Source organism: Ostrinia furnacalis, unplaced genomic scaffold (assembly GCF_004193835.3).
Source record: "Ostrinia furnacalis isolate ACB-3 unplaced genomic scaffold, ASM419383v2 OfSCF1242, whole genome shotgun sequence".
NCBI classification, from domain to species: domain Eukaryota; kingdom Metazoa; phylum Arthropoda; class Insecta; order Lepidoptera; family Crambidae; genus Ostrinia; species Ostrinia furnacalis.
Genome location: NW_021131481.1, coordinates 232,887 through 257,893, shown reverse-complemented (window position 1 = coordinate 257,893; position 25,007 = coordinate 232,887). Strand labels below are relative to the sequence as shown.

Sequence of the window (25,007 nt, the reverse complement as noted above, 5' to 3'; positions counted from 1 at the left end):
TTTGGAAGTGTATTAAATATTAAAAAGTTAACTGTTTCCGGTAGAACGCTCTTCCCTCTTCCGGCTATGTACGAACAAGATGTGACTGTGTAAGAACCCGAATAATAAATGCTTATCTCGCTAACTATCGGTCTTTTCATTAAAGAAACACAAGTTCTGATAATCGGTACCATGTGGCAACATCGGCCCAATCCGGCCCATCATGGCGGTTGTTTACTATTTTGTTTATTAAGCAGTTAATTTCGTTTCCAATGTCGGAAATCACGAAATAAACACTTACGTGTGGAATCTTATGTCACTTCCAGGACACCACGTACTACCGCAACCACGCACTACAAAATTTTGCACCAATTCTTGTGATAAAACAATGATTATTTCCTGTAAGTAATCTCAAACGAAATTAACTGCATATTAAACAAAATAGTAAACAACCGCCATGATGGGCCGGATTGGGCCGATGTTGCCACATGGTACCGATTCCCCAGGAATGGGGATTGTAATTCCCTGATTCGCCAACACATTAAGCCTAAATGGCCGACAATTTTGTGATTTTTTATTTAACTAGGTAATCTTAGTTTCAAATATTAATTATTTATTTGTTTAACTTCTGATTTGATTAGTGAATTGGCTATTTCGAAGAATTTACAAGGAGATTTAAATAAGAAGATAGCAATACTACAGTTCACACTAAAAAGAGAGGTAGGGCCACAGAGAGCGAGATAGATATAAGTAGGTATTTGACTCAAGTTTTTGTTCCAAGTATTAAGCATCTTATAATATAAAGTTAATCTGCATTTGTGTTAAGTTTTACTCCAAATCGTCAGTCCCTAGAGCGTCAGGCCCTAGCTTTAAACGGCACTTGGGACTAAATTACTAGTTAGGGAATGATGTTTTTTATATAGTGATAATAACAAAACAACTACATTATGTGTATTAACTTATCTATAAATGTTAAGGTTAAAAGTTTTATACTTTATTAGAAGTCATATAGGAGTAATGTAGTATGAAAAAATTGAAAATTTTAATTTCTCCTAAAATAAAGCATAAAGTGACTGGCCCTTTTAGACATAACATAATTAATTAATAAACAATAATTTACACTAATAAAGTATTCAAAAGCATCTTAAAAAAGTTACGGACAAAATGACGTCGAAAATATACAGATTTTTATGGAATGACCCATATAAGTAGGTATTTGACTCAAGTTTTTGTTCCAAGTTTGCTCTCCATTTTTATCTTTAGCTTCATGGTTACGTCAACGTCAGTCAATCGAGAGCGTTTGGCCGAAAATAGCGCTTGTTAGAAATTGTAAGCAAAATGGCAATCGCTACGGTATTAACCGCTGAAAACTTTGGCATGCTTTCGGTAAGGACACTTTTATTGACTTCAAAAGTGACATTTTCCTATATAAATTTTTTAGCAAGTGGTAGCACTTACCGCTATAAATGATCATGATCGCCATTTTTCTTATTAGCGCTTACAAGCGCTATTTTCGGCCAAACGTCCCCCACTGTTGTCAGAAGAAAAAGTAAACAAATATTACTTTTCTCTATGAAACAAATTGATTGTTTGTTGAGGAAAAGTGAATATTGAATTTAATTTCTTTCGGATCAACAGCTATGGCTCATGTTTTAGTATTAGATTCGACTAGCGAAGATACATTTTTCTGTGGTTCATGTAAAGTTGTGTTCAATTCGTTGACACTATTTCTAGCCCATAAGAATAACCAATGTAAAAAACAGTCTCATGATAATGCTGAAGAGCCCACCAAAAGCATATCTGAATACCAGCCGCTTAGTGCTTGTTCTGAACAAATTCTTACACAAATTGAACTCAATGAAAACCTAAGTCCCAAAATAAATAAAGATAAATGTAAGAAGGAAAATACAGTAGATTTAGACAGTCATCCAAAAATGCATGAGAAACCTCATCAGTGTGTTATTTGTGGTCGATGTTTTATACAGAATTCCCACTTACAAAGTCATGTTCTGACTCACAAAGTTTGGCCGGATGGTATAAGTGAAACAACAGCTAAGACAACTGGTGAGGACCTATTAAGTTATTCATGTATGTATTGTGATTCAACCTTACCTACTTATAGCCAATACAGGATACACCTTAAGAAGCATATGTGTTTAAAAAAATATAAGTGTATACAAAATCAATGCAACTGTTTTTATGATACAGTTGAATCTTTAATGCATCATGTATCTAGTGCTCACAAAACAGTAACATACAGGTGTCATAAATGTAATAATGCATTTGATTCATTGGAAGAGATTGCTTTCCACTATGAAAGTAATGACTATAAGTGTAACAATCCACCAAGTCCAACTGAATTATTTAAGTGTTCCCAGTGTGATGCAATGTTTACAAAAGCAGAGAAACTTTCGTTACACATGCTCACAGAGAACCATAATAAGGTCTGTATTCATTGCAACAAGACATTTTCAAGTGATAAAAGATTACGTCTACACCTTCAGGTGCACAGAAAATTAAAACCATTTAAATGTACTATTTGTAGTCAAAGTTTTCGCATGAAAAAGTATTTAACAACACATTTACTAAAACATGGAGAGAAAAATTATGAATGCAAAGTCTGTAAAGGTCTTTTTAAGAGAAAAGATTCCTTAAATAGACATATGAACACACATCAACAACGAAAAATGTACAAATGCCCCTTTACAGATACATTCAATTGCAAAAAGGAGTTTAGCAGAAGTGACAAACTTAAATCGCATATAAAATTTCATACAAACAAAATGACAGGTCACAACAACCAAAAGGCACAATGTGCTGCTGATAGTGTAGAGATTTGTATAGTTCCATTAGACAATAAGAACAAAGAATAATTGAAGATTTATCCTAGAGATCCATTATAATTTTACAGAGTAGAATAAAAGAAAGAAATATTTATTACGATGAATATCACAAAAGGACAAAAAGGGAAATTTGAAGAAAAAAAAGACAGAAATAGCACATAAAACATTATAAAGAAAGAAAATAATTAACTGAGCTGTGCCACCCTGTCACAATAGTGATGCCCATTGCAATGGAACCCCACTCAGCTGTGACCCACGGTGAGGAAGGTCACGATGCTGGTTTTCAGTTTGCCCCATGCTGAGTCATGGACTCTTATCTAAACTACATAAAATATACATACATAAGTAATAATAATGCACAACAAATAAATGTTGAATATACAGTAAATAAAAGAAGCTCTTATTAAATAATAATAATAATTTGAACAAAGCTTTGTGTATGTGTACATAATAATAATAAACTTGTAATGTAAATAAGTGTTTGTATATCTATTATCTGAGTACTTACTTAGTAATGATTAAGGATATTTTTCCCATCTTCAAATTATGAATAACTCAATACCGACGAAGCACCTGTGTGGTTTCATCCTTCAACGTAAGTGGTAATCCAATTAAGCAGACATTGATCAGTATATTTTGTACTGAAACAAGGTAGCAGTTGCTCTAAAAGAATAGTTCTTTTTTTTTAAGTGAAAATGAACTACAGTAGTTTGCTATGTTTAATTTATTTGCTGAAGTGTGCATGGATTGTAAATGTAAGTTTCATAATTTAAAACTATAAAAAGAACCCTGTAAAAGCAGTACAATGCCGTTGATTAGCACTTACTTATATTTTTCTAAATATAAATGTTAATTTGTATTCCAGGCACGCCAATTCAGAGTTACAGATCAAGTCTATTTAGATATACAAGATGAAGATAAACCACTGGGTAGAGTTGTAATAGGCTTATTTGGTGACTTGGCACCTAAAGCTGTTAAAAACTTCAAAGTTCTTGCCACTAAAGGCATTAAAGGAAAATCTTACAAGGGAACATCTTTTAATCGAATAATCAAAAGGTTTATGGTGCAAGGTTTGTTAGATACAATCTAATCTGATCGTTAAAGTACGGTGTCAAGGTATTCGTTTTAATATTTATCATTATCACGGCAGGTGGCGATGTTGTATCGGATGATGGCAGAGGTTCAATAAGTATTTACGGAGAAACATTCCCGGATGAGAATTTAGACACTGAACACAGCATCGCAGGGTTTGTGTCTATGGCGAATAAAGGTGACTTCAGTGTAAATATTTTAAATTATTTTCAATCATTCAACAATTCAAAATAATTAAAGCTAATGTTATTGTTTAGGTAAAGATACAAATGGCTGCCAATTTATCATAACAACTACTGGAACACCTTGGTTGGACAATTTGCATACTGTAATAGGAAAGGTACAAGGGATTTTAAAGCCTTTATTGTTCCTTGGTTTTGATAAACTAGGTATGTAGAACTAAAACTTTTGTTTTTCCAGGTGGTGGAAGGTCAGAATGTGGTCCATTTACTGGAGCATACTCCTACGGATGTGGATGATCGGCCAACGCGTCATGTGTATATTGCTGACTGTGGTATCGTCCCCACTCTCGAACCTTACTATATCTCTGATGATCCATATGAGTGAGTATAGTCTCATACACCATTATATTATGAACTAATGAACTATAATAGAATATTTACGGTCAACTGCACAGGCAACTTTGATTTGTAAACAATACCAGTAATTATAATATTAATTCATTCAACATTTAAATAACCTTTTTCTATATTTTGTAGTTTACTTAATAAAACTGTTATCTACAGAATCATAGGCTGAACTGCAAGTCTTTTGAATATTATTCACTCATTATAAGAATTTATGCATTGGCTTTAAATGGCAATGCCAGATTTTGTATGGAAGGTGGCGTCTTTTTTTTTTCACGCGGCCATCGACCAAACTTGGTTTTTTGATTACAAAATAGTGTAATAAACCAAACTTACTATGACATGTATACCTCTAAACTCAGTCTGAACTGAGTTACGAGCATTAGAAGTTTGATGATTTTCATACTAGATTTGCTTTTTGCGCGCAAGTTTTGTAAGAAATTGCAACAAAATATTGCGCTATTTTTTTATTGCGCTGATACTGCTCCATACTGATGTCTGGAGCCTATGATGGATGGTATTGTTTGTTTACACATACAATGTCACTATTTTGTTGCAATTTCTTACAAAACTTGCGTGCAAAAAGCAAATCTATAGTCTATCCAANTCTCTTCTAGAGCAACGTTGTTATGAATACCCAAAAACTTACCGGTGATTGATTTCCGATGTTTGATTATTTAAGAATGAAATGTTTTTCGGTTTTTAATAGTGAACATTTAGAAAAACGTATAACTTAAATATGTTAAAAAATTAGTTAGAAAAAAAATTTTTTAAATATGTTAAAAAAATAGTTTTGATTTAAAATGACTTTAAAACTAAAATTTTAAAATTACTAATGATAAAACCTATTTACAAAATATAAATACTTCACCCCCAGCGCCGCAATCAGGAATGGTGCCCAAAAGGCTGGCAGCATTGCCACGTTGAATGGCCAGGCTAATTCTCTGGCCGAAATAGCTGCCAGCCTTTTGATCACCGGTCACCTCGGTGAGCCTCTTTGCCAGTTCCTTATAAAAGGAACGAGCGCTTGGACCCCGTGGTTTTAATTTAATATGACATTTGTCGATATGTCCCAACACTAACATTTTTGTAACTCGAGATAACCTTGTAGAGACGTCGTTAATACTCTAGCTTAGAGGTGGGCGCCACGCCGGCGCGCCGCCGCCGCCGCGAAATTTTTCACGCCGCCGCCGCCGACGATCGGCTGTCGGCGCGCCGACTCCTATACTGCACTGACTATTTGTTTTTTTTACAAATGTTTGTACTGTGCGGGAATCGAATCCGCGAACTCCGGCATATATTACGAACGTTACAAACCACTACACCAAACGGCCGACACACTGAGTGAATACCTCGCAAGTTCCTTAACTTTGGAAAATTATCCAGAAGGCTGGAAAGCCTGTAGGAAAGGACGTTTATCCCCTTGCTTAAGTATGACCCATGTAATATAATATACTCGACTCTTAATTTTGGCAGAAACCATACCAACCATAACAAATAGGTACACCGAGTGTATTGCTGTACAATAAGATAATGTGTGGAAAAGAAAAAATACTGTATGACTGCTTTCGTTGGGGCTTTGACCGGGTTTCGTTTATAGGACTACTCTATTAAATAAAAAAAACACCTTCCACACAACTACTACCTGCTGATGGATAGACAGACAGTTTTAAGTCAATCTGTGACAAGATCTCTTTTTAGCTGCAGAGCTTGAGTATCCTAGTACTCCGTAATTGGTCCGGTCCTCCACAACATATTTACTAGTAAAGTAGCCCAATCACCAGAAACAACTGTGACCTTCCTCAGATGTAACTGTGATCTTAAAGCCACTAGACTAAACTGTTGCACACTCAGCTAGATGCGACTAAGGCGGTTATCACACTGCGCCGCGCTCCGACGCGGAGCGCGGTGCGACAGATTTAATAATTGTATGCAAGTACCTCAGTTTGTATGGAAAACACGCGCGGCACTTCACACTGACAACGCGTCCGGGCGCGTGATTTTTTAAATTAAATCACGCGCTCCGCGGCGGAGCGCGGCGCAGTGTGATAACCGCCTAATGCTTGGCTGACCAAGTGGCGCATAAAAGCAAACTCCGAAGTTTCACCATATCACATTTAGGACATGAAACTTATCCTCCGGCCAATCTAAACCTCAGCACATTGCCGCAATCCTGCGTTAAAGACCTGGACCGTATGATGACATGGAAAAACCATAATTGTTAAAACGATAAAACCGATCCGGACATAATATTATGGCATCTAATTGTGGTCGAAAACCAGCTAATCCAACGTTAACGATGTGCCTCCAAAGAGCTCCAAAATATCTGCTTACTATTACTTTCATCGGTGCATTGGTAGTATTGGTACACTTACATTTAAGAAATCCACGAGAACCTGAAAATAGGCATAGTAAAAAGTTTACTCAAACCCGCTATCCAAATATCAAAGTATGATCAAGAGATACATAATAATAGTTTATGAGCATTGTCTGGTGGCCTAGAATTAGGCTACAGACATGCAGAACGGTACTCGGAAAATTGCAAAGAACTGAATGCCTATCAATAACAAGTGCGTTTAGTACTACGCCAACTAAGCATTGGAAATTATTCTGGGACTGCCTCCACTGTACTTGGCGCTAGACGTAGACGCAAGGAAGGCGGCGGTCACTGATTGAAGGGGGCGGGACTCTGGAGTACATCCAAACCTTGCACCAAACACACAAGGATTGGGAGCGATCCTCAATTAGATGTAATAATGGACATGGGATGTGATACAATGCAGTCTAGCAAAGATTTTAAAGTGTCTAGATACCAACAAGTGAAATCTGGAAAAGGGAACCATAAGATTTTGGTCAGTATACAGTAAGTATACCAGGTATACTGATGGCTCCAAGATGGACTAAGTATAGGGAGCGGGCGTCTACACCAAACGATCCGAGCACAGTAAAAGGTTAGGGGGGTTTGCAACGGAATTTCAAGCTGAAACCTATGTTATAACCATGTGTGCACTAAGGAATATAGAACATGTGCATAAAAAGCGCGACATTTATATCCTACGTGACAGTCAGGCAGCACTCAAAGCCATTGCCTTAGTGAGGGTTGGATCTAGACTTGTTCTGAGGCAATCTTGGCACTAAAATCACTAAATAAACTTGGGAGGCATAACAGGGTGACCCTAATGTGGGTACCTGGACATACAGAAATCGAAGGCAATGAGAGAGCTCACAGTCTAGCGAGACAAGGCTCAGAGGTGATACCTATTGATCCAGAGCCGATAGTGGCCTTATCTATTAGCGCCGCACACATGACCATGAGGCAATATGTAACTAGGAGGCATAGAGCTGAATGAGTAAACCCAACGGTATGAGCCATTCTAAATTATTCTTAAAGGGAAACATGTAATCATGAGAAAATGTAATCATATTCAATAGAAACAGAAGGCAAGCCCATGTGATCACGGGTGCGTTAACAGGACACTACACTACGAACCATAATATGCTCCACAAGATGGGCTTTACGACAGCCGTCGAGCATGTGGAGAACATGTAAAGTCCATAAAATACCTACTGTGCGTAAGCGACGCGCTAGCGAGAACTAGGATGGGTCTCCTGGGGTCGGCATATCCGGCACCAGAAGACTATAGGTCCCTCTCACCCAAGCACTTGATTCGCTTTATGGATAGGATTTTTTCGGATGAGAGGGGGAATAAAGGTATGGGCGAACACAAAAGATCCCAATGGGTCGACGTGCACTGCGTTCATGCGCGGCCCTGAACAAGATAAGATAAATGATCAAAAGAGCTGATATTATGCTAATTTACTAGGAAACGGAGCAGTGGCTGTACCTCGTTAAACCACAACCAATTTCAAATCACCTGTTTATAGTGTTGACGACAGACTCTAAACAAACCGATTTTTAAAAAGAAATAATGAGTCAAGGTCAAAGGTCAAGGTCACGCCGCCGACGCCGCCGCCGCCGAAGTCAAAAAGTCGGCGCGCCGCCGCCGGCTAATTCTATATCGGCGCCCACCTCTACTCTAGCTTGATTTTTATAATTTCGAATTACTACTTATTGGTGTAATTTAACGCTGCATTTACACGAAATTATCATTTTTATTGGAAGCACTGTCGTCGAAAATATTGTTTGTAGGTTAGACGTGAATTATTTCTTGTCCGCCAATATTTAGCTCTCATTGATCGCTACTACACGCTTTTTCTACTACAAAGTTATGTCGTTACTTTTGATGACAGCTGTCATTCTAATCAAGCTATATTGGATAGACTATAGTATGAAAATCATCAAACTTCTAATGCTCGTAACTCAGTTCAGACTGAGTTTAGAGGTATACATGTCATAGTAAGTTTGGTTTATTACACTATTTTGTAATCAAAAAACAAGGTTTGGTCGATGGCCGCGCGAAAAAAAAAAAAAAAAAGACGCCAATTTCCGGCATTGTCACCCCATGGATAGAGACTCCAACACGTAATGCAACCGTCATTTTTGCCACTGTATGCGCCGGATTACCCTCAATGAGTTATCCTCCGAGTATTAGAGGTTTGAAAAATGGAAGGAATATGTATTTTATTTGGCCATCTCGTGAACTGTGAAATGCTGAGNTTTGCTATATTTCTTTTACAGTCTTTGGGCCTGGTTAAGAGCATCGGCAGTGCCGCTAACGATGTCGTTCTCTATTCTGGGATTCTTCCACTGGATGATGCGGAAAATGGAAATTTAAATAGGTACCTATTTTACAATCGTTTTTTAACGTTCGCCTATGTTATTCTATTCAGCAAGATTACATAGGTACATAATATCTGTATCTTAAAATTAAAATGCGATAGTTATAATTATTATTATTGTGTTTAATATTATAGTAGGTAAATTTTATAAAAATACATTTTATAAAGCATATTCTGACTTATGTAATATGTATTTAATGAATCTAATTAAAGTATCTGTACTACTATCACATCTCATGTTTCATTCGTATCAAGTAGGTATTGCCAGTTTCAGAAATCAGAATTATTTTTAATTTTTACCTACTCATTAATAATGCAATAATATTTCTATTGTTTCAATAAAAAAGCACCAATAAAAGTTATGATTTATTTATTTATTTTCAAGTTTAATTAGGTATTTAAATTATATAATATTGTTATCTAATTCTTTAAGTTATATTTATTTACACTTAAATATTATATTATAGATGTTAGATCACATATTATTAAGTTATAATTGAAGTTCATTCTTATAGTAAATTATTATCATTTATTTTTCCGGAACTACTAAACATAAGTTTTTCGTCGTCGTTTCTTATAAATCGTTTCTTATAAGATGTTTGATTATAAATCTTTTCACATTTAATACCCAATTAGTGGTGAGCATTTTGACTAGCGCAATTAATTTCGGTTATATTTAACTATGTAGACATTTATATGTGTAATCATTTTGCTATTATTTTTCATTTTAAATCCAAAACCACAAATCTTGTCTATAGTATTTTTTTAATGAACTCGTAGTACATTCTAACTACTGACGCGAAAGTGCTGCCACCATCATATTTTATTACGGTAAGCAGCAGGGTGGCAGGCATGGCACAAAATTCTTGATACCTTCCAAAAAAAGTTCCATGATTTTGGGTGGCTATTCATTAACCAAAGTGGCCTAATCGATTGCCACCTTCAGGTGTGAAAATTAGGGGTCTTAGGACGGAATGAGGGACCACAATTAGTGACCTTATACTGTTTTACCTACCTATTGGATCAAATATGTAATAGGTATACCGTACAACACTAACAGACGACGCACGAGGTGAATGAGAGAAATCTACCCACTCTTCCCCTCAGGAGCCAAACAATCTCATAGGGACCACCCAATCACCCAATGTATCTGAAACCAAAAAGTTTGGGGTACTGCTACAGGCTATCGTAGTGCCACAATCGCCAAGGCTAATGCTAGGGCTGCCACCGAGAGTTGTAGGTCAGCGGCGGCGCCGGGGGCGGGGCGCGGGGTGCGGGAGGCGGGCGCGGGCGCGGGCCCCAGCTGCGCGCCGGCCGAGCCGCACGCGCGCGCGCACGACTCCCACTCGCGGCACACGTCGCACGCGCTGCTCGCCGGCGCTTGGTAGAACACGCGTGCGCGGTGACCTGTAGGACGTGGGAATGACAAATTATTATATTTTACACATTACGTCACAAAAGGATTGCTTGAGGAGTGCTTCTGGCACTGGTCTCGGCTCTAAGGTAGAAGGTAAAGGTAGAGCAGTGGTATCTCTAGTTGGCTAATAGCCTATAACTTGCGGGGCTAACTACTGTATGCCATGTAAAAGTTAAACATTGCGCCATGATGAAGAATGGTGGAATATATCCTCGTGGAATTTATCTAGCCCGATCAAGGTCTTGTGCTGGCAAATATAATTGTTATTCACAAAGTTATTTGTCCAGTAAGATGAGTATCAAAAGACCACCTACTTGGTGTCTGAAAGATAGGTAAGTGAATTTCAAAATAGGAACCCTTCATGGTTTCAGATAAATATAATACTCACTAGAATCATAAAGGTCCTGCAACGTGGCCCAGGCCGGTCGCTGTCTGGCTACAGGCAAAGCCCGAGGTGCCGCGAGTGTGGCGCACTGTTCTGCGCGTCGAGGCCTCACCCATGCTAGCACGCGAGACCCACCAGCTTGGACGCGAGCTGATACTACCATTCTTGCAGCCTGTACAGATTGCGAGTAGTGTCATCAACAGTATATCTAATCTACTTAAACAAAGTACTTAATGTGACGAAAATGGGAATACGCACCGTCAATTCAGTGATCGTGTTAATGTCAGCCAAGTAGCCAGTCGGTAGCTGAACCGTGAGCAAAGTCAAACCGCTTTCCGTCTCATTACCTTGTGGCACGTACCTGAAAGATTGTCAATAAGATTTAAAGAATCTTAAGGGCTGATTTTTCAATCGTCAGATATCTTTTATCTGAAGAATAAACTTGTCATTTTGACATATTTCCCATACTGAAACTGTCAATGTGTCAACTTATTCTTCAGTTAAAAGTTATCTGACGATTGAAAAATCAGCCTTAAATCATCTGTAAAGCTAAGAAGTTAAAGAAAATAAAGTTTTTTACCCGAGGCAAATAGACAGCTGCATGCGATATTTTGTGGAGACCATATCGACCCTGGGGTCCAGAGTGTACCGCGGCCAAGCACCTGTGACGTTGGTGTTGCCTTTAGCTGAAAGTCCGACAAGGGCTATGCCTCGCCCTTCGGTGACTGCAGTGGCTGATCGGGCATCGAAGATCTATCCAGAGATGATACATTAATATGTGACATCCATACTGGATATAGTAATTAAACTTATGTATGAAATATCAGAATTATTATTGGGGTAAATTAAAAGAAAACTCACCGCTTGATCTTGAATAATAAGTGGATTGTTGTCTCCGATTTGGAACAGTTTCGGCTCTTGAGATCCAGTTACATTGACCGATATTCTCAATTTTGTTGTGGTCTTTATCAGTTCAGCGTAATGTGCAATGGCATCTAGCTGAAAATAGTAATGTTGTTTGTGTAGATTGTGTGTACCTACCTATTTATGACTAGTTTAGGTTATTCAATCGTTTTCTAACTGAGCAAATCCGTGGATAAAAGCTAGTCTTAAACAAAATAGTTACAATTAGTACTTCTAGCTAAGTTTTTGTCCTTACCACATCGGGATCAGGGTCGTTTGGTTTGTAGGCTTGTAGGAGGAACCTGGCAACAGGCTCTGCTTTGTCTTCCAGACGCGAAGCCAGCATTGTTCGTAGGCCCCACGCGGCTGTGCTCGCTTCTAGGCTGTTTGATTTCAGCCAAGGGTTGCGCCATTCGGAGCCGGACAACTTGCGTGACCAGAATAATGTTGAACCTATGTGTAAAATAAATCACATTTTAAATACATCTCGTGTTCTAGGAACGGTTTTATTCTGATTGAAATTATTTATTTTTTTCAAAAGAAGCTGTTGCTTGTTTACTCTACGTACCAGTGTTGTTGACGTATTTGTCCATGTATTGTAGAGCTACCGATGCTTCAGGGTGCTTAGCAACGGCTAACGCGTTGCCTACGACAGCCAGGGCATATGCATCCAGGAATGGTGTCAGTCCTTTGGCCAAATAATCAACGGCCTTGTTCAAGGCGTTTTTGTAGTGGATGTCCTTGCCCTAAACAGAAAAAATCTAGGTAAATAATACACACAAACTCGTCGTAGATTTCCTAATATGGATTCACAGCCAATATGGACTCATACTCCGGTTTTCCCATTATGGGTTTAATGCAGAAAAAACAGACTTATTTTCCTTTCCCATGGATTTTCAACTCACCTTGGCTTGTGAAAGAGCCAGTAAAACGTGTGCTGTTAAAGGCAATGGGGCCTGTGCTCTAGGGTCGGTCTTCAGTGTAGGTGGTTCCCAACTGCCGTCGTCTTTCTGCATACGAGCGAGCCATTCTGAAGCCGCCGTGACAGCCAATGGCGTCACTTCCACGTATCGGGCGCAGCGGGACAACCATCGGGTTGATATTGCTGTCATCCTGGTTTGAAACGAGAGGGACATTGAAATCTTTCAAACCATAATCTAGTCTAGCCTTAAATTGATTAGAAAAGGATAACTATTTTATAATACCTAGTTATAGTGTGTGATTTATTGAAGAAGATTGTGACTTATTATCTTACCAAACATCGCCTTTGGCATCTCGATCAGTCTCTGGTGCGAAGGACCCATCAGAACGTCTATATGCCATGAGTCGTTGGAATCCGAGAGACGCCAAGTCGCGTGCTGCTTTGTTCCAAGCCTCTTTCTCTTGGTTGGTGGTCTATACGTAAGAAAAAATCTTTATTGATTACAAATTTTTAGCTACATCATTGTCTATTAATTCAGTCAAGGTCACTCAGTGGTAGTTGAAAGTTTTGACCGGATTACTTAGATAGTTCCTAGATGTTTTTCTCCGCTATATTAAAGGGACTGGCAAGGGCTATACTTTCAGTAAAGTAATTGAAACAAACCTGTAAGTAGTCCAATAACACACACGCTACGGCAAGAGGCCTCACTGCATGCGGTGGGTCGCCGGCAGCGGGAGGCGACTGCCACAGCGCTTGCAACGCAGATGACAGCAAGTCTCCAGTTGCCATCAGTCGAGCCGGACCTAAGCGAGTTCCTGCGATGGGTTCTAAAGTCATGTTGGCTCTGGCCACGCCACTCCTTGCATTCAGCAGATTCCATACCCAGACGTCTTCTTGATAACCATCCTGGGACATTGAAATGTTGATTAATTGTAGAAGAGTACTAAAAAGACAAGTTCGACTCATTCCTGAAGCCCCTCAAGAAAATACTCACAGTAACTTCAATGGTCTTCGAGAATGATGCAGAGACTCCAGGTGCTTTAGCGTCTATGAGGACTTCGACAGATCCAGTCTGCACAACAGTCACCAGGAACGCTGAGCTTGCGGAGCCTTCTGCCGGCACGGTTACGTGCAGACGGCCGAACGGTTCGATTTCTGTAAAGTTTAGTTACAATTATTAAGGTTCTTATAAGTTAAATATGGTCAAAATATTATGATACACATACTTTTCTTCGAGTTTATATCGTTGTCGAGTGGTTCGAATTCGAATTTCTGTCCCGTGTTATACATTGTAACTTCCACTGTGATATCAGCAGTGAGTGTGCTCTTCAGTACTACTACAGCTGCTACAGATTCTCCTCTTTGCATTGTGTTGGGAAGTTCCACGTTGATTGACAATGGAACCGAGGTGGCAATATCCTGGGGTGTAGCTAGACCGAGGCCCATCTTAGAATCGACTGCAAATGCTCCCAATTTCAACTTTACTGGTACATGTGGTGGTGGAGTCCAACGTTCTGCTGAACCTCGGCCAATGTTACTGTGAACAATTTAAATAATACTAGCATTGTGCTTTTTTTCGAAACGTTAAAATGAAATTAATTACTTACTGTATTAATTACTTACTCAAGAGAGAAATTGGAGAAGGCCCATGTGGGTAACGGCGAGACAGTCAAGAAGTATCGGGGCGAAGGTGGCGGGGGCAGGCGGCTGAACGCGTACGGCCCGGCCAGAGGAGGCCTGGTGCCGGTTTCTGGCTCTTCATGTTTGGGATCCACTAAAATGCAGAAGATATTTTTATGAGAATTAATATTTTGTCACCGTAGAATGTGATGGACATATTCGAAAGAAAGTAATTACCTCCTACTCCATTTTGAACAATCACTCCATCAGTCAGGATAACAAATCCGACTTTCTGAAATAGAAACCATTAGTATAAGAAGCTATCATAACCCCGAAGAAAATAATAAACTATTTGGTTGAGCACAGATACCTTGAAAACATCTAGAGAAGTATAACCAGCAATATCCAAACCTAAACCTGGGAGGTGTTCCTCATTCTTGAAAACAGAATGCTTCAAACCGCTAAAGCTCTCTACTTCGCGTTGGATCTGAAATGAAAAGCTTTTATAAAATCTCTATAATCTCAGAAAATTGCGAGTCCATCTTTCCTTGCTGATAAGTTGGAGAATACCCTTTTATAGCGCGGCCATAAGCGAACCATTAGAGAATATTTTTTGTCGAAAGACTAACCGTGTGCATATCAAGTCCGCTTCCAAGTCCATTAGCGGCCGAGAGTCCCGCCGCGACGGCGTTCACGTCAGCACCAAGGACCACGGCGCGGGCGCCCGCTTCTCCCGTCACTTGCAGCTCGGTCAGTGTGTTTGGCTGGTAGTTGGAAGCTGACACGGACTTTAGAGATACCTGTGAGGAAATAATGCATAGGTAAACACAGAGTTTTTGTTAAGTGTTAACATGTTTCTCTGGAACACATTCAAAATATGCAACAAGAAAGTTGTTGGCTCTATCAGTCACTTATTACGACATCTTCTTAAGTCACGGATTTTATCGTTAGACTTTTCTAGGAAAATGATACAACATTTTAGTATAATGTTGTTAAGAAAAAAATGGTTACTAAAACTTTACCAAAAAACCTTACTAAAAAGCGACAATGTGTCTGACTGGTCGAATCGAGATCCGAGGAACCCGGCTATTGGAAAATAGCATCCATTCATCCATTGCAACTACATAAGTAATTATGCAGTGTTAAGCTTGACATGTCATCTGCACAAGCAGTTTACACTCTAACTCACGTGATGGTGCAAGAGCTGCTGCTGCGGCGCGTAGAGCGCGGCGGCCAGCATGGTGTTGGTGGAGTCGAGGCGCGGGTACCACGCCAGTACTACGCAGCCAGGGGTCATGGCACGAGACACCTCTACAGAGATATCCACGCTTCGCCGAGCTGGGTTCAACTGTAGTTCAGAAAAACAGTTTGAAGATATCATTCGATCCATGAAGGTAACATAATAAAAACAATTTTATTAAATCAATAAATACCTCTAATGTTTTGGCGACGAGGATATCACCGCGTCCTATGACGACATAGTGCACCAAGTCCATGGGCTCCGTGGCCGTGATCCTGGCTCTCATCTCGTCACCGACTGATGTTCCACGAGTCAGGAGTTCTACCGTCAGGAATTGGCCGCTGGAGTCGCTGTTCCTTTGTACGTTTACAACGCGCTCTACCACGTCTTTGTACTTAATCTGAAATTTTAAATAACAATTTTACCATTTTGAAGAGCATAGAGCTGTGAGTGACATTATGTCGCATCTCTATTAACAACTGTGGGTCTAGACAAAGTGCAAATTATAATCGCAAACCAGTCGAAAAGTGGTCGAAAATCCCCTTTTTTGTATGGAGTTTTGACGGATTCGATTTTCGATTCGATCAAAAAGTGCGTTTTGTCTAAGGGGGCTGGGCATGTGATGTCAAAATTAGTAGCTGTTGAATGGTGATTTAATATCTCTTACCACTAAATTAAGTGTGGAGTTGATATGCGCCATGTCTGGCACTAGGGTGTAAGTGACAAAGCCGTTCTTCAATTTGAGGGTAGTGACGTTGACAGGCGCTCCGTCATCCCATAGCCTTTCTACGGTTACATCTTCGTTCACGTCTAACATCTGCCCAGATGAATCTACTACTTCGATCTGAAAACAGGAAAATGTAAGTTAAATCATTAGGCTTTCTTTTGCATACAAGATTAATCAACCGTAGGCCGTTCATAGCAAAACACTAAAGGCAATAGTGTGCTTATTGCTGCAATACAGTAATATGGCTATGGTTAAGTACAGGAAAGTGCTATAAAAGTCTTGTGAAAAAGTGACTCAGTGACCTCAGTGACTAATCACCAACCTGAACATTGTAAGGCAGCGTCGGCTTCACATAGTCCGGGGCAGTCACTTTCAGCCGGTACGGGGTTCTCATCAGCAATATCCGCGATGACACATTCTGTCGGATCAGCGTGTCGTATTCCTCCAACACGGCCTCGACGACCAGCGGCCTTGCCGCATCCACGGCGAGGTCTAGGTCGGTTTTTAGGTCGTATACTATTTCAGCGTTCCCGTTGAAAGCTAGCACTTTGCGAGAAGGAGGCGAGAAAACGGGCTGTAGGAGCTGGGAGAAGAATACAGCGTATGCTGATATTGTCAGCTCTCCGTTTACTGGCAAGCCGTTGAAGTGCCTGTGCGGAATAAGTTATTTTATTATAACAGCAGTTAGGTACTTTCATAATTAAGTAAATATGTTTTTCAGTCAGTTACATTTTTTAGTTTATTTTACTCCTTACTCATCGTTAGGCTTTTTTTTTTGGTATTACCTATGTAAGTAGTTACTAACTAATCAAATGTTACTTAGTTATGGACTGCATGTAATACCTACACGCGTTACGTGTAGCTAATATAGAAAATCTATTGAGTTACAGAAAAAGAAAAATGAAAATAGATTAAATCTAATTAGGTTTTCTGTGTAAGGCAAGAGATGAAATAATGTAGGTAATTGTTGTTTCAAGAACGCGCGTGGCGTGGGCACCTAATCTCCTGATTCTCTTTATCGCCACTTCCAATTTCTTTTGATACTAAATGTTTTGGACGTGTAGCTTTAATCGACGTAATAAGGTTAGACAGTTTTCTAATAACAGTAGGTTTGTTCAATTGGTATAAACATCTTGCTTAGAAATAAAACAATCAATTAAATAAATGAAACATAATTACTTGGCTGTAACGTTGACGGTGAAGCGGCCTTCGGTGAAGAGAACCTCTTTTGGCAATTGGATGTCCATTTGGAATTTGGGCATCACATAATCGGCCACTAGGATTTGCCTCGAGTAAGTCTGCCCCCGGGCTTCTACCTGTTGTGTAAAATTTTATTACGTTAGAAGAATGTATCGAAATAAGCCCGTGACTGAAAAAGTAACTGTAAATTACGTGTGTTAATAAGCAGTTCTAAAATCATAATTCGTGATGCGAGACCATGAAAAAATAAGATCGTATCAATAGCCACGTAATTTTGTTTTGTAATGATCGTGGATATTTGCGTTAATTGATTCCACTTTCAGCACGATTAGTGCATGAAGTTTTTCATAGGTATAGGTGTACCAGAATCTCATGGCAAATGGGGAAAATAAACTTTGTTGAGTGCAATACTGGGGAAATTGGATTAAACGATCTTGATACTGTTTAATTTTTTATTTATGACTTTAATATTAATGAACATGAAGTACGAATGCCTACCTATACATTTTAGATTGTGTATGAAGAATGTGGTTATACATCGGGTTTTTAACATTTATCATGTCTTGAAAAATAAGTAAACCGTATATTACTGTAAATAATTTTATTATGTATCATACTTATAACTTATCACTTCATTCAGAACTAGACGTTTTCTAGGAACTCCACTTGCAATTCTTGATTCTTCTTCAATAGATAATCAAGTTAAAGAGGTATTTATACAGAGTGGAATTTTGTAATGCCACCTGGAGGGAAAGTACTCTTAATACTGTAGATAGAAAAAATTGCTGAAAGAAAATTCCTTTATTTTCGAAAAAAAAGAGAGCTACACTAAAAGATTTTCGAATTTTTTTCGAAAATTCACTACTTGAATTATGCCTTATTTTACAATACACTTTGAAAACAATATGATTTGCTTGAGGTTTTTCGACTTTTTCACAAAAATAACAAATAGGCATGAAGAGATTACAACATTTCTGCAGCGGCTGACAGATCTCTTGATTTACTTTGACAGGTGACAATAAAGCCATAGACAATTGCCATATGAAAAACACACTTTTCCAATATTTTTATTTGCCATGAGATTCTGGTACACCTATAAGTACCCGAATTAATAAAAAAATGTAGTAAATCTAACTGTGCCATCTGTTTTGTTGCACTTTAAGATTTTTCTATAAAACCGAAGAATTTCAGTATGTAGGAAAACTTCACTTTTGAAAAACTCACTCCTCCGTAATAAGTGATATGGTCCAAAACTACCGAGCCGGATATTGAATATGAATATCCTCCTAACAAATAAGCTCCGCAAAATCAACATGTTTTCGGCAGAATATAAAAACGTTACTAATTTTAAGCACCTTAATACTGGATACCCTACCTGTATAGTCCATTCTCCGAGCGCCGGCTCATCGGCCAGCATGAACTGGTCGGTGAAGATGCCTTTGTCCAGCGGCACGGCCAGCTTCTGCCAGACCGGCGATCCGCCCGCGTCTAGCACACTTACGTCTACTGTGTTCGAAATCGGCAATAGGTGTCTGTAAACATAAAATATGTGTCCATGGTTTTTAATAATTATTGGTTAAACTGCGTACTTAAAACCTTAATATGCACAAGTAAATATACCTACAAGAAATAAGGTGAAAAGATTGATCTGTTTACGAGAAATTTCCGACTTAAAGTTACCTAACTTAAATGAGTCGTTTCACTGCCTTTAATGAGTCTGATTGACTCATTCAATAGAAGCTGAAAAAAGCTAGCGCCTAAAGAAATATAAGATTATTTGCATAAATATTGAATGGAGGTAAAGCTTCGGTCTTAGTTAACCAGGGTTAAAAGAAGTTAAAGCATTTAGTGCTACCGCACTGCAGAGTCGGCACAACAATCTGATGCACGAGTTTCTTACAAAACCTGCCTACGCGATCTTACATGATAATCTGCGGAGTTATGAGAACGGCATCAAGTTATCTAACACGATCAGCTACAGACGATCAGCCAGCAGCAGGTTCGGCCGTTGACCCCGACCATACGTAATCTTACGCGGCTCGATGCGGTGATGGCGCAGAAAACGAAAGTGTCTTCGGCGCACAACCACAAGTCCACAACCATTGGTCCATGCCGTGTTAATGAATCTCTTCTGCGATTGTTAAAAAAACCCTGATATTCGACATTCAATCAAGTATTTAATGCGACGGGAGTATTAAATTTTAGAGGAAAATGTCAGTATTAAAATGCCTTTCCACTTGCATGATGTCACTGAAACTTGTTTTCTTAAAAGGCAAATGTCTTATAAGGAAATGTTGATAATGTGATAGGCTGTCGACTGAATGGCGTTGGTCAGATATGTCTTAGTGGATTGGTTCGAGAGCAAAGACTTCGACTCTCTAGGTACTTAAAATTTTGGATGTTGAAACACATGCTGTGTCGGGAATGTTATTAAGGATAGGTAAGAAGGACTAAGTATACTCATACTTAGTCCTTAGTATGAGTATACTCATACTTAGTATACTCATACTTAGTCCTTACCTATCATCATAAGTCGCTGCACAAAAAGTTGTCTCCAAAGTTTATTAGCCCTAGGTATGGGCACAGATAATATAATACTGTATGGGACTATGGGTAAAACAAATAACACATAATTTCGCTTAAGTCAAAGACGTCTTGAATATTGTAACATCGCAAAAAGTAATGCAAATGCGGTTAGCTACAATCCTCTTGTAATATTTCACACGGTATAGGTATCTACATAACTTGTAGTTGAGGAATACCTAGTCACGCACGAGAAGTGTCAATAGGTCGTCAATCTCACGAGGATGGACTACTTTTAAGTTACGAAACATAAGTAATAAGTAAAAAAAGTGCTAGTCTCAGTAAAATACGTAGAGTTGCATGGTAGAGTCTTCTGTATAAAGTTTACACCCGAACGCGAGGCAATTTATAAAAAAATCGTTTCTGGTCAAGAAAAGCGTTAATCGTAGCGCTATAGTTCCTAGGGCCACCTATGGGAGCTACGGCTAAAAAATAAGAACGTACATCAGCCTGAAAAAAGAAATCAACACTTACTTATCCAAAGCGATGACTGCGAAGTTGATGGTGTCTCTGGGCTGGTAGACCCTCTTGTCGGTCTGCACGAACACGCAGAAGCTGCGGGGCTGGTACACCAGCGGGGCGGCCGACGAGAACAGCGGCCCGGAGGTGGACCGCGCCACCAGGGAATACTCCCCGGGGCCTGGGTCGCCTATCTATATGTTATAGAGTGGCATTTGTTTTATATTGATGTGTGGGAAATGAACATTTAAGTTGTTTATTAGTTTTAGCATGGCAAACTTTAATATCTGTAACTGTAAAAAAAAAACTGCAATAACCTGCCTATGCATCACAAAGAGTTGATGAGTTTGTCATGTTAAATTATTACTTTTATTAAGTAAATAAAACTTTTATTAAGTTTACTTAAATGTAACCTAGTAATTATTACGATTACAAAATTGTTAGTAAATAATGAAATTCTAAACTTATTGTATGAAAGAAAATGAACTAATAAACTGTATTGATTGCTGTAGTTTAGACAGTAACAATAAAATTCAAATTTACACTTCCGTCTTCTTTTATTTATCTAATCACTAATTAATGTTACTGAACAGAACAACAGAGGAATTGGCCTTTTAAGTAGAGCAGATTTTTAGCTTTTTTACCATCGATATTGAGTTTTCAGAGATTTTTACAAAGTAATAGTTAATTATCAAAGCTTAAATATTGGTAACTTAGGACTACACAACTCGCACTTGTTGCCTAATACGCTAATACGGACTCTACAGTCATTGTTTGAAGTAAAACAGGTTGTAGATAACTCACGTTGAGTTAGTCATACATAAGCCCGATTTTTCCTGTCTCACCACCGCTTTTTAGAGATTTTCAGTGAAAAATATAATTTTCATTGCAGTGGCGTGTGGGATCTCAATTGAACCTAAGTACCGTAAACTGCGTTTTTGTGAAGGAATTTGTAATCTACCTACCAATTGCCTATCTAGAAATGAAACCAACTCCTGTCATTGATAAGTTTTTACCAATTATTTTGATACTTACGTCAAAGTCCACTTGTCTCGACGTGGCAGGAGGGACCTGCACCTGTCTCCCCTGTGAGAACTGCTCGCCGTTGGATCTGCGGCCTTCCACTGCCACGTACAGCGTGTGGGCGCGCGACCCTCCGGCTATGGCCACGCTGTAGGAGCTGAAGGGCCTCAGCACTCGGGGCCCTACCACTGATATGCTACAAACAAACATTCAATCAGGAAACTTCTTTGTAACTGCTTGCACGGTTGTAACTGTTGATTCAGAATGACATCATAAATTCAAATAAAATCACGTCAACAACGATGCATTAAAAACCGCACGAGAATCGTATGTGCAAGGTCGTTTTTATTTACGTCTAGAGTATTTTATGCCAAAAATAGTTACCTATCTAGAGACTTAAGTGTAAATTGTGAAATAGGTATTAAATGTATTGAAAACAAAAATGAGATGACCATTACGGCTGTGTTAAATCAATATAGATGTAGACAATAATGCCTAATTACTCATGTAACGTACCATTGTATGAGGGCCGGTGCAATCAAGGCTACCACAAAGGTGCAATAAAGCGTCGTGTGAGTCATCATTCTGAAATAAAAATATGAGTAAATGCATACTGATACCAATAATATGGACTAAAAATACTATATGCCTTATAGGCTTTTTGAATGCAGCTTAGCTTGCGTGGAATATAATTCGTCACAGTATCGTATGCACGCTTCAGGATCTTTTTTATTTGTTACCACGTAGATGACAAATGGCATTACATCGAGTTTGTAAATATTCTCACGTTTTTTGTCTACTTCTTAGTTCTTACAAAAACGTATCCATGTTCATCTTCACACTTGGTGCATCCTAAGCAATAGAGTTTCGCATGTAGCGAATGGAAATTAAAACTAATTTACTGATTGAAAACAATAAGGACGGAATAAGGAAGGACCTAACATTATTTTCGTATTTTACGAACCTACCCACTCAAAGTTAGCTACTTTCGTAAGGTACATACTTACACCCAGTAATAAATTATTACACAGGTAAGTACTTACTTCTAATATGTAGGTATTTGCGAAACATTTAAAATATTTAAATTATCACCAGTTGTCCCGATATCCATTCAATGCAGAAAATTATATGTACCTACTTACCTATTTAATTTATATTTTAACGCGTTGAGATCTTTTCCATACACAATAATTATCATAATTATGATCTCTACGTGCATATTAAGCAGAAGTTACATGGCAGATATTTTTATCTTAATAGCAGTTTTTTATCGTTGCTTTGTCTATCAGAATATGCAGAACCTCCTAGGTAGACGAATTACTTTTCTTATTATGCATAATAACTGAAAACTCGTGAGAAACATTTTTAAACTGGTTGTTATTATCATGTTTTTAAATGAATAAAATTATGTGCAGTTAATAATAACCTGTCCTGTTCATCTTATAAGCAAAATACAGTGTTTAGTTTTTTAGTTTCTTGCATGCAAAAACACTCGCTCATAATTATTTTTTAAAACTTTCGAAGACAGCAGCAGTTGTTTTTCATTCGGCGTTATGTCATGGTGTCGTGGGTGAGCCATTAGATACATATGTATTGAATTTACATGTTTGTCATACCGATTGAGCTCGCCGTCCTTGCGACTCGCGACTGACTCACTGTGACAACATCTTGCGTTGGCGGAGCAGCCTTCTGGTCCAATATGGCTAAGCTAACTAAACACCTATGTACGCAACAGAATATTTCGTAGCATAGCCCATCTTTGGACAATATTTATGTGTTTTATATTTTACATAAATCAGTATCACCATAACAGGCAGGGTAATTCAACAATGCGTATATAACGGTGCACTATAATAAGAGAGATAGTACCTAAATGAACAAAATTGTTAAAGCACAAGTGCGAAGTAAGCTAAGTATTGTCTGTAGCAACTTTCTCCAGACACGCACCGTGGTGCGCGCTGTGGTGTTTACCTCAATCAACAAAACAATCGCTGCACTGAGGAGAGCGTGACTACGAACAATGATCACTTGTCTTGCATAGCATGGATGTCGGGACAAGTTGTTCACACGATTTTACCAACACACGGATTCTGGTATGCAGACTTAACTATTCTGAACCGATGCACATCGGCGACTTGCAAGTTTAAGTCTAGACTCGAAGGTAGAGACGCGACGGGTCGTTATAACAGAACAAAAACACGCACATAACACTTTTGATGTGACCTCACCTGTCGGACACTTCACTGGGTTCCAGCACTTAATTATAACTTAACACTATAATATCACAGATCGTTACGTCCGAATGTGTGGCGAGTCGGGGCGCGCACGGAGCCCGCGAGATGCAGTAGTACTGAGCGGCGCGGCGCCCGCGCAGCCTAGTGGGGCGCCGCGAAGCCTTGCGAAAATCCGCCGCCACTGACCGTGCGGCACCCACACCACGTCCCGCGTAGTGGCTCTACGGCGCGGAAATACAACCTACATTCATATCAAGTTCACTCAATCGCTGCATTGCTTAACTCTACATGCTTATGCGCTCCTGGTACTTTTTGATACAGTTCTTTGCAATCGGCGATCTTTATTCACTCTTTCTTTTTGTTTTAATTTCTAATCACAAAAATTAAAAGAGGCAAAGTTAATAGTATTAATTTACATTTTAATAGCTAACAATTTGTAACTTTTTATTATGATGATCCTTATGCGCTCCGCCGTGAGATCTTCACACTAATTTTATGCAGTACTGCTTTTATTTCATTATTACAGGACGAAAATAGGTTAATAATAATTTGAGGTACATTCATAGAACCAGTTTTATTGTCGCACGCGCAAGAATACTCTGTGGCCGGCGTCATTATAAGATGCCCGATGCGGGTCAGCGTGGTGCATTCATGGGAACGAGTTTTAGCATTGCGGTGCAACGGCCGCGATGTTTATCGTTGGCCAACCTACATCTACCCGTGGTCTGCGGAGACAGACGTGGATGAATGTTCGTATACAAAACGGTATTCGTGTGATCATTGTAATTCAGTGTAAGTTTCTTTGGTTCTACTTAGTTTCAACTTCGCACAATTTTAGTATCGTTTAAAAAATCATACAATATCTAAATACATACAGCTAAATAGTTATACTAGGAAATCTGTCCTTGCATTATGTGCGCACTGCAGTTTACAAAAACAAATGTTTTCGCGTAAAGGACACGGAGACCTCTAAAATCTTAATAGTTCGGACAGTGCAAGCCTTGTCTCAGGAACCAGTTTGGAAGGCCCATCGACAGGTTCTCCCACATCTTT

General features: G+C 38.9%; 2 protein-coding genes across 3 annotated transcripts; one reads left to right on the top strand and one right to left on the bottom strand.

The window, feature by feature from the left end:
- Positions 1-1,316: 1,316 nt before the first annotated feature.
- ninaA (neither inactivation nor afterpotential A) lies at positions 1,317-9,598 on the top strand. 2 transcript variants are annotated; one of them, XM_028303484.1, is made up of 6 exons: positions 3,445-3,577; positions 3,688-3,892; positions 3,973-4,092; positions 4,172-4,254; positions 4,335-4,477; positions 9,141-9,598. In XM_028303484.1, exons 1-6 carry the CDS (start codon positions 3,518-3,520, stop codon positions 9,235-9,237), a joined length of 708 nt encoding a protein of 235 aa, XP_028159285.1. In that variant the 5' UTR covers positions 3,445-3,517; the 3' UTR covers positions 9,238-9,598. The 2 variants fall into 2 exon arrangements, 1 of the variants encoding a protein (XP_028159285.1); XR_003655828.1 differs by lacking the exons at positions 3,445-3,577; positions 3,973-4,092; positions 4,172-4,254; positions 4,335-4,477; positions 9,141-9,598 and adding an exon at positions 1,317-3,417 and having other exon boundaries at positions 3,688-3,718.
- A 184-nt stretch (positions 9,599-9,782) lies between these two features.
- On the bottom strand, positions 9,783-24,153 carry LOC114352033 (CD109 antigen). Its single transcript, XM_028303470.1, has 26 exons — positions 23,949-24,153; positions 22,237-22,305; positions 21,733-21,916; positions 20,713-20,891; positions 19,031-19,187; positions 17,635-17,771; positions 16,778-17,105; positions 16,396-16,572; positions 15,922-16,128; positions 15,678-15,836; positions 15,118-15,288; positions 14,859-14,975; positions 14,726-14,780; positions 14,492-14,642; positions 14,095-14,405; positions 13,863-14,023; positions 13,532-13,774; positions 13,202-13,341; positions 12,852-13,059; positions 12,515-12,692; positions 12,203-12,399; positions 11,905-12,042; positions 11,624-11,796; positions 11,302-11,404; positions 11,047-11,215; positions 9,783-10,648 (listed from the first exon to the last, which is right to left on the bottom strand). The coding sequence occupies exons 2-26, from the start codon at positions 22,302-22,304 to the stop codon at positions 10,425-10,427; spliced, it is 4,335 nt and encodes a 1,444-aa protein (XP_028159271.1). The 5' UTR covers position 22,305; positions 23,949-24,153; the 3' UTR covers positions 9,783-10,424.
- Positions 24,154-25,007: the final 854 nt, after the last annotated feature.